Below are 10,034 nucleotides of genomic sequence, written 5' to 3' on the forward strand. Positions count from 1 at the left end.
GATAACGTAAAAATACAAAAATTCAAAGAAAATTCATGTTAAAATGCAAAGGAATATAAAACTCCAATAATTTAAGTCACTAATATTTAAATTCTTTCAATTTATTTTATACTTTTAAAAAAAATAATCACTTCTCATAAAATAATTATCTTATATGACTATCAAAGCAAATAAAAAAGGTATTTGTACAAGCCAAATTAAGGCTACAAATCTTCAAATTGATATAGGAGATCTTTACTTGAATTACAACTTACTATTTACTATAAAAAATGTATTTATAAAAATATCATCCATCAATATTAGGGTTAAACATACAAAAGAAAAACTAACTAATTATGAGAATGTCACAACAATTTTGAGACAAGATTGAAAGAGATAAAAATAAAGAGACTGAAAATATGTCTTATGCTAACGATTTTTTATTATTTTATTCTATCCATACACATTAGTTATTATCTTTAAGTAATATTCTTATTTTCAATTACATCGTTAATCTTTCAATAATTTTTTTTATCTAATAAAAAATCGATTTAACCATAATATTTTTGTAATTGTTATTATATGGAAATGTGAATCATTTATGACAAGAAAATCATTAATCAAATTTAAAAATCAAAATAATTATTTATGTAGATATCAATTAGAAATTATTTGTATGTAAAATAGACCTTTTTATAAATTAAAAAATTATAACTAATTTGTTAATTAGACTTTAAATTGATCATTGTCATTAGCTATCAATGATAATAATTTTTTAGTTTAAAAAATAGTATTTAAATTACTCATTATGACTAATTATTATTTGTTTCTAAAATTGACTATTATTTAATGATTTTCTTATAATAATTTTACAACGATAAATAATAAATAGTGAATGACAAATTAAAATGTGATGTTATTTTTTTTAACTAAATAATATATTGATAACATGTAACCATAACTATGATGTATTAACATACAAAAATATTTGTATTTATGAACATTTATGTTTATACAAAGTTTGGCTTTAAATGTGCCTATTTAAATTTGAAATACATTCGGATTTTTATTTGGTCTCAAGTAAAAAAAAAAACTTTTGTTTCCAAAATCTTTTAACATATTTTCTTTGTATGTTACGCTGTTTTTTGAATGTTTATGGATTTTTTCCGCGAAATATTTAAATGTTTTTCTTTACGCTCCTAAAATATTGTTTTCTTTGTCATATGTTTTGTATTAAATGGTGATATGTTGAATTAGAAAAATCACCTAGCCATCATGAAATACAGAATAAGAAAAATAAAGGATAAGGAAAAACAATATGAATGAATAAACATGGAGAGAAAAAACATGTTTAAATATAAAATCTTTAGTTATTTTTTTTTTAATTTTTGAGATTCCATTTACAAAATTATTTCTATATTGAAAAAAGTATACGAATATTGAAATTTACCATAAAAATGATCAGTATTGATCTTAATATCACAGGGAAAGTAATTCCTATTATAAGGGAATATGAAAATTATTTATTTAAAATAATATTAATAATAATAAAAAAAAATCAAATTTTAAACACAAGGTAAAAATAATGTTACCTGCAACTTTGTGTTGTACCAGATCTTGAAAACTTTCATTCTTGTCATGATATAAAGAGTGTCTCCTAAATTATTTAAGAACTTGAAATATGCATGACGCCAAGAATGTAGTATTAAGATTGAGCCAAACACTCCCCAAAAGCTTATAGCAAATCCAATTGTCATACTTATATAATATTCACGATTGAAAATCAAATTGTCATCCTCTTGAAATTTAATTATTGGTCCTTGTCTTGCCACTCCATCAATGCACAATTCTTTTAATGGTGGTCCACAGAGATCAACATTATCTTCATATTTCGATGCATCGAAACTCTGTAATTGTGTGCCAGTTGGAATTTTTCCAGATAAATTATTATGTGACAAATCTAACCCAGTGAGTCGGTCAATTTGAGCAAGACTCGAAGGAATAGAACCAACAAGTTGGTTTCGTGACAAATCAAGAAATTCAAGTGATGTTAACTCTCCAACATTTGAAGGAATATTCCCTGTCAATTGGTTTCTTGATAGATTCAATGACACCAATCCAAATAAACCCTCTATTTCTTTTGGAATTTCTCCTGATAATTGATTGCTTGAGAGATCAATGCTATTTAAAAGTGACAATCCCCTGTTTGTAAACATTTGTTCTGAACCTTTCCACATCAAGAATGCATTCAAATCATATGAAAAGTTACTTTTCGTAGCACTAGTGTTGACCAAATATTGATGACCTTGATAATAATCTCTCAAAGAAGTCATTTGAGCCATTGAGAAAAAGTTTTTTATGCATTTAGGAATTTGTCCAGATAGATTGTTTAGCGAGAGATCTAAGAGTTGAATATTTTTTAGATAACAAATTTGCAATGGTAAACTCCCACGGAAATAGTTGCTTCTTAAGCTTAAAAATTGCAACTGCGATAATTCGTTCCCGATCCAATTTGGGATAGATCCTGATAATCTATTTTCTGCTATGTCTACCATCACCAACTGTGTGCAATTCTTCAAGACGGAAGGGATTTTACCTGTTAAATTATTGCTTCTCAATAACAAAACTTGAAGTTCAAGGAGTGATCCCATTGAAGAAGGAATCTCTCCTGAAAACTTGTTGTGACTCATATTTAAGTAAGCCAATGACTTCAAATGGGTCCAACAGTCTGGAATTTGTCCAGAAAACTTATTATTTGAAAGGTCTAATTGGTATAAAGATTCAGCTACACCATTAGAACATAAAAATGAAAAAGAATTTGTGAATTTATTGTTTGATAGATCAAGAGATATTGAACCTCGTAAAAATGGCGGAACATGACCTTCAAATTGATTTGATGCAAGTCTAAGAGAATAATAATGATTTTCTATTGGCAAATTTGGAATCGTACCTTGTAAATTATTGTGTGAAATATCAATACTCATCCAATTTGACAATCCAAATTTGGTCCAAAACCATTTTGGAATGGTACCTGATATTTCATTATTTGAAATGTCAAGATAAATAAATTCATTTTGTTTCTCTAGCCATTTGGGAAACAATGGACCAAGCTTGCAAGACCTCAATTCAATACTATATAATTGAAAAGTTGAAGCCCAATTTTGACTAACTTCTAACATCAATGAGTTATCTGACAACCTCAATGTCCTTAACTTTGTCATATTATAAAAATGAGAGTCAGTTAGCACACCTTTCAAAGAGTTTGACATCAAGGATAATTCCTCAAGTTGTGTTGGAAATCGAAGATCTTCATAAATTGTCGCATTTAGCTTGTTACTATCAAGGAACAATTCTTTTAATGATGGGAACATTGTTGCGAGGTTGCGAGGCAAAGTACCGGTAATTTGATTCATGCCTAGATTTAAACTTTGCAATGATGAGGATAAGTGATGCATTATTGTTGGAAGGTTTTCACTTAAACTGTTATTAAATAGGTTCAATGAACGCAAAACAGTACCATTGTGAAGTAATTTTGGAACTCCATCCAATCGATTTCCTGATATATCCAACGTTTCCAACTTTGAAAATATTGAAAAATCAGGTAATGTGCCATTGAATTTATTCTGACGGAGATATAAATTTCGCAATGAGTATCTAGAACATCCAGACAAATGATTAAATATGATCGTAAGATCTTCACTCAACTTATTATCAGACAAATCCAATAACTCCAAAGTACATGTGCTCCCAAATGATTTTGGAACACCACCTTCAGGTATCTTCCCACTCAATTGATTGTCAGAAAGATCCAACTTTTTTAAATTTGAAAATGCTGAAAGGTCAGGCAAGGAGCCTCTGATTTGATTGTATGCCAAACTCAACTCTTGTAGTGAGTATCTAACACAACCACTGGAGAAATTATGAAGAATTAACGAAAGGTCTTCGGTCATATTGTTTCCAGACATGTATAATGAACGTAGGGTGCATATATTCATTAATGATTTCAAACCTTCACCCTTCAAGAGGTTCCAACTAAGGTCAAGCTCAACAAGGTTGGAAGTGGTGTTTGACAGCCACGGGAATATCATCGGTTGTGTGAAGGAGTTACGAGAAAGATCAAGGACAGATAGAGAAGTAGAAAAATTGAAGTTGGAAGGGTTGAACGAAAGGAGGAAATGATCGGAAAGGCCACATTCAATTAAACTCAGTTCTCTTAGTTTTGGTAGCTTGGCAATGGTTCGAAGGCAGCTAGGAGAAGTGTTAAAATTAGATATGGAAATGAAGGAAAGATGGGTTAAAGAATTAAGATTAGATAACCATTGATCACTACTGACAATTTGGAGAGCACTATCGTATCCTCCAAGATAGAGTTTATTCAAATTTGAAAGGTTTCCTAGTTGGAAAGGAATGAATCCTTCAAAAGAATTGTACCTGAGATTAAGATACTCCAACCGAGAGAGATTTCCAAGTTGAGGAGGAATTGGGCCCTCCAAATAATTACCAGCAAGATTCAAATATTTCAAATGAGAAAGAGAACTTATCTGAGTTGGAATTTGTCCGCTAAAATCACATGAAGAGAGATCAAGATATCTCAAGTTGGTAAGAGAGCCAAGAAACTCTGGAATATTAGTGTCTCGAAAAGAATTGAAACTGAGGTTCAAATACTGTAAGTGTCGTAACTCCATTAACGACTTGTGGATCTGTCCAGGAAGGTGAAGGCTTATAATATGAGCGGTGAGGTTGGTGCAGCGAATCCCCTCCCATTGGCAACAGTCAGGAGTGGTCCAAGAGGAGAGCATGCCGTAACGATCGACAATGGCAGCCTTGAATTGAATGAGTGCTTCCCTCTCTTTTGGAAGGCATCTGATATGGTGTTGTCCAAAAGCAACCTGCAACACCACACTCACCACAAACATAAACATCATTACTTTCAGAATATTCATCATCAAACAGAGAGAGTGAATAGTATAGAATTAGATTGATATGTGTTCTGAATTTAGCACTCCCAATACCCACATTTATACTCACCAACTCCTTCATTACCTATTCTTCTCACTCTTCTGCATTTCAATAATATCAATTGACTACGAAGAAGACTTTGTATTTTCATTTTAAACGACAATATTATATGAAAATCAAAACATCAAACTCCTCCTTACAAATAATTAATGAATTGGAAGTTAATATTTGAAAACAAAATTAAGAAAGTGCTCTCAAAATTAAAAAAATTGTAAGTTCCATTAAATACTTAGAAAATATTTTAATAGTGAAAGCTTATGTCACCATTATTATAAAATTTGAATATAATATTACAAAATATTTGTACAGAGGACGTTGATGTTGTTCGGCAATATTTTCATTCCGTTTCTTTCCCAAGGATTGTATTTTTGATTTTTCTGTTCCCGCAAGGCTTGTGATTGAGTTGTTGAACTCTACCTTAAGCCACGACGTATTTTCCTGGTTTAGTGAGCACGTTGACTCACTCCTAACTCTATAAATAAAGTCTTTTATTTTTAAAACATCGTCAGAAATCATTTTTTTCTTATTTTCTCTTCTTTTAGTTTCATTTTTTTTTCTTTTTCTAAAAATATTTTGGATTAATTTTTATTTTTTTTTAGAGATTCTTACTACGATCGTAATCTTATTCTTTTTAATTTGGGGGACAAAATGTAAAAAATATTGCCAAATTAAAAAGGAAACTTCAATACATCTTGTCATTATTGGAAAATTAGACATTGGTCTTTATTCAAATAAAATGACATGCATGGGAACGCCTCCACTTTTCCACCCTTGTCACTTTTCTCATTATCAATGGTGGGAAATTTTTTGGAACAATAATTCTATTCCAACCGATTGACTTATCCGAAGACTTGTGAAAAAGAAAGGTAACTTACATGAACTGAAAATTTTTAAATTAAACGACAATTTTATGTGAAAAATAATCGATCAAATGTTTCCTTCGGTAATCGTCTTTTAACTTTTAACAAGTTCTAATATTTGCAATAGCTTCTTTTATGAATAGCAAGATGGTTAATTTGACAAAAAATAACGTTATTTATTTCCATGTAGAAATAAAACGTTATATAAAATAAATACCATTAGGAAATTTATATTTTGTCTGATTTTTATTAAAATTTGTGAAATTATTTTTAATTTTTTTTTATAAATTTTTTAAATTCTACGAAAAAAATTATTTAAATAATAAAAATCCAGATAGGTCAACTTAATTTTTTTATTAAATGACAATTTTATATAAAACATAATCCATAAAATATTTCCTTAAAAAATAGTGACAGAAATATAAGTTAGTATTTTAAAGATAATAAAACTAAAAGGCAACTCAGTGAAAGGAGAAAAGAATATTTAAATCATATAATGTCAAAACTATTAAATAATATAGAACTATTGAATGTGACAGTAACATGTGCGAATGTTGGAGGAATCAAAATAAAAATAAAATGAAGGAGAAAAGACTACGAATGAAGTGTATGCAAAATGTGAATTGCAATAAACTAATTAAAATGAACTGCCACTTGGAAAGAAAGCTCTCGAAAATAAATATGTCACTAGTAAAAAAATAGCTTTAGAAAGCGTCTAATATGCCTCGGTTTCGGAAGAACTGGTGCCTATACATGATACTAATTCGGTTATGAAACCACCCGAGGCATAAACCTCTATGCAACTCACCTGCTCTCGCTGCTGCCCTCTACTGTTCTTTGCAAGTCAGACTGACAAAGTCATACCGCCTCGGTCCGTTGCAGAACCGGTGTCTAAAGGCTATACGACTTCGGTCTACAACGAAACCGAGGCATAAAAGTCTCTGATTCCAACTCGGTTAGTTTAGAGGTGGTGCTGAAATATGATACAACCTCGGTTTTGGATGAAATCGAGGCATATATAATAATTTTGAATTTTTTTAAAGATGTTTAGGCATCGGGTTTGAGTAGAATCGCGTTAGTAGCTGGCCTACGGCTTCGGGTTTCTTTGAAACCGAGGTAATATCGTTTGTTTTATTTTTACCAAACCGATTAACAGTGCTTTGTCTTCCACCCTCTTCTCTGAGAGTTCTCTCTTCCACCAGCCGTTCTTTCTCTTCGACCAGCCCTTTCTCTTCGACCAGAGCAAACCTCGGTTTCGTTTTCGGTTTACCGCTGCAAGGCGAACTGCTGCAAGGCGAACCTCGGTTTCGATTTTTGTCGCGGGTGGCCTTTGTCGTCTTCTCCGTGCATCCACCGCCGTGCCGCTACAGTTCCACCCCCTCCTTCACCTCCACTGTCTCCGGTGAAGCGCTGTCCAGGTTGGGTGGCTCTATTTCTCTCGCAAACAGTAGCAGTATTCTCTCCAAGCGTTGCTTCTGCCATCGTTCCCGCCTCTCCACCGTCGCTCCACTACCTTTGCTGCCGTTGTTTACCGCCACGGTAAGTTCTTTACAATTTCATTTGTATATGGTGATTGATATTTGTTTGAATGAAGAAAGGAATGTCTGTGGTTATTGATATTGGTTTGTTTCCCTGATTTTTTTCCCCTTGATTGGAATTAATTTTCTCCCCATTGAAGCATGAATTAGTGTGATTCTATAATTAATGCACCAGATTTTCGATCCATGCTGGCTTATTTGTTATTGTATGGAGACAATGGTGGTAGTATCTCTGTTGTGGATGTTGTCTTTGGCGTGTACATTGGGTGGTGGAAGCTGACAATTCACGAAATGGGACCCAAACTTGGAACAGCGTCTCGATGCTATCTTTTCTTTGTTTTTTGTTTTTTTTACCTGCCTTTGCTGTCAAGACAAAAATGATAAGCTTTGAAATTTGTATTCTTTTGTTATTCTTTTTTGTGTATGAGATATCCTTCTGTTTTGGAAAATAATACAAAATGTGTAGCAGGCTGATAACTTTTTGGCAAGTATACCAAATCGTTCCAAGTAATACAGTGATAAGTAAAGTATCGTTCTCCTCAGGGAATTTGTGGTACGTTATTCAATTAAAATTTATTTATCAAAATCAATTGAACAACAAAATATAGGTGAATTAACAGTTTCAAGCTAGATGACAATTTAAAATTGAAATTAAAATTTAAAGAAAGCTTCATTGGAATTGACTTCATGACCACATTACAGTGACTAATCTGAGCAATATAACTTGCGTTCACACATCAACATCACAGTATCTTGGTTTAATTCCTTAAAACAAGTTCTAAAGAATTATGTTCAATTCTTAATTCCTTAAGTAAGTAAACATAAACTTTGCATTAAGAACGATGTTATTGATGACCAGGAGAATTGAAACTATTCCTAGCATCTTTCCTTCTGGTTGCTTTTCTTGCGTTAATACTCAAATTTACTTCCCAGTACAATTTAAATATAAAAACAAGTTTATTTTACTTCCGTAAAATAAAATAAAAAGTAAACAAGAAAAGCATACGAACACAATTTATATTGAACAGGAAAGATTACATCAAATGTCAGCCATTACAGTCAATTCCAACGAATAAAAGTTTAGCCTATCCTAGACATCACAAACATACTCATTTCTGCAATTCCTTGCATGATGTGCAGTCTTGATGTCTTCAGAGAGGTCTCCTGATGGTCTCCAGAGCAGTTCTTCTCCAAAAATTCTATTTTCCAGTCCCCTCTCTATCCTTCAAAGCACGTCTTTTAAGAGACAGTTTATTTCTCATAAAACTGCTCCATTCGCTCAGCGCACAGAAGCAGATTCGCTGTGCGAATTAAAATTAATTCAGCACTCAACTGCACCAACTCGCTAAGCGCACAGCCTCTGATGCGCTGTGCGAATTCAAGACTTGAAATCTCCAAACTGGCATGATTCGCTCAGCGAACCAATGGTGGTGCGCTGTGCGAATGTATTCTCCTGGCTTTGCGAATTTTGCTTATGCTATGCGAGAATTGGCTGACAATTTCACTTTTGTACAACTTTTCCTGAACAATAATTTACAACACAATCTACTTCCTATTACGACTTTTCACTGAGTAATAACATGAATAATTACAAAATTGAGATCCTTTATAAGTGTCAAAACATCTGTTTTTCACACTTATCAACTCCCCCAAACTTGAACTATTTCATGCCCTCAGGAAATAACAGAAACATATGAACAACACATAACACACCTTTGACGTTTTGATAGAATGACTTTACACATCAGACAAATCACATGCATTCCTAAAGATTCAAACAGGTATGACACAGTACAATACTCAAAAATTCACCTGTGTATAGATTATGTAAAACCAGATCAGCATTTATCAGTCTCACCACTCACAGTGTTTGTCCTCACAGCAGAATTGTCATAGAACTTCATCAGCTTTTGCATTTCATTTGATTCACACACTTCACACACTATTGGTTAAGTCCAAAGGTCTTTTCAGGTTAAGGCTTGGCTTGGCTAGAAAAAGAATCATGGTTTTTCTTGGATTCAAAGACACCTATTAAGAATAGAACAAATTCAATTCCCAATCCAGTACTCAAATCCCGAAATATATCATTCATCACATACCATTTTCTTTCACAGCTCAACCTTTTCTCTCATTTCGAGCTTCTATTTTTTATTTATTTATTTTTTTTTTCATACGATCTTTTCTTTCCCCCAAACTTGAATTCAACCTTAACCTCTTTTAAAGCATAATACATGTTCTCTTCTAGGTGTAAGGTAGGATATCATCTAATAGGCTCAAGGTGGAAAGAATTTTTTTTTTTTTTTTTCAAGGCTCAAAAGGGTTCACAATTGTATCACAGTGTCTAAAGGTTGGCTATCTGGCCAAGTAGCTATATAATCAATACTAAACAGGGCCTTTTTCATCCTTAACCAAAAAGTGTGTGTATACGTAGAATCAAAATCATGCAAAATCCAAGTCCATATCCAGACAATTCAATATCGCTCAATCAATATATATGCTCTCAGCACTCACAGATCTGGTCATATTCATACACACATATAAAAATTTTGAAGCAATGTACCACATACATACAAGTCATCATCCCCAAAAATCACATGATATCATCAGAACATGCATAGTCATTAAATCAAAACCTCAA

At 32.2% G+C, this 10,034-nt stretch overlaps 1 protein-coding gene across 1 annotated transcript; it reads right to left on the minus strand.

Annotated features, from left to right (window-relative positions):
• Window positions 1–1,544: 1,544 nt before the first annotated feature.
• On the minus strand, window positions 1,545–4,983 carry LOC148199575 (receptor-like protein EIX2). Its single transcript, XM_088112712.1, has one exon. The coding sequence runs from the start codon at window positions 4,923–4,925 to the stop codon at window positions 1,545–1,547; it is 3,381 nt and encodes a 1,126-aa protein (XP_087968838.1). The 5' UTR covers window positions 4,926–4,983.
• Window positions 4,984–10,034: the final 5,051 nt, after the last annotated feature.

Source organism: Vigna umbellata, chromosome 4 (genome assembly GCF_029865625.1).
Source record: "Vigna umbellata cultivar VRB3 chromosome 4, Vumbellata_1.0, whole genome shotgun sequence".
In the NCBI taxonomy this organism is placed as follows: Eukaryota; Viridiplantae; Streptophyta; class Magnoliopsida; order Fabales; family Fabaceae; genus Vigna; species Vigna umbellata.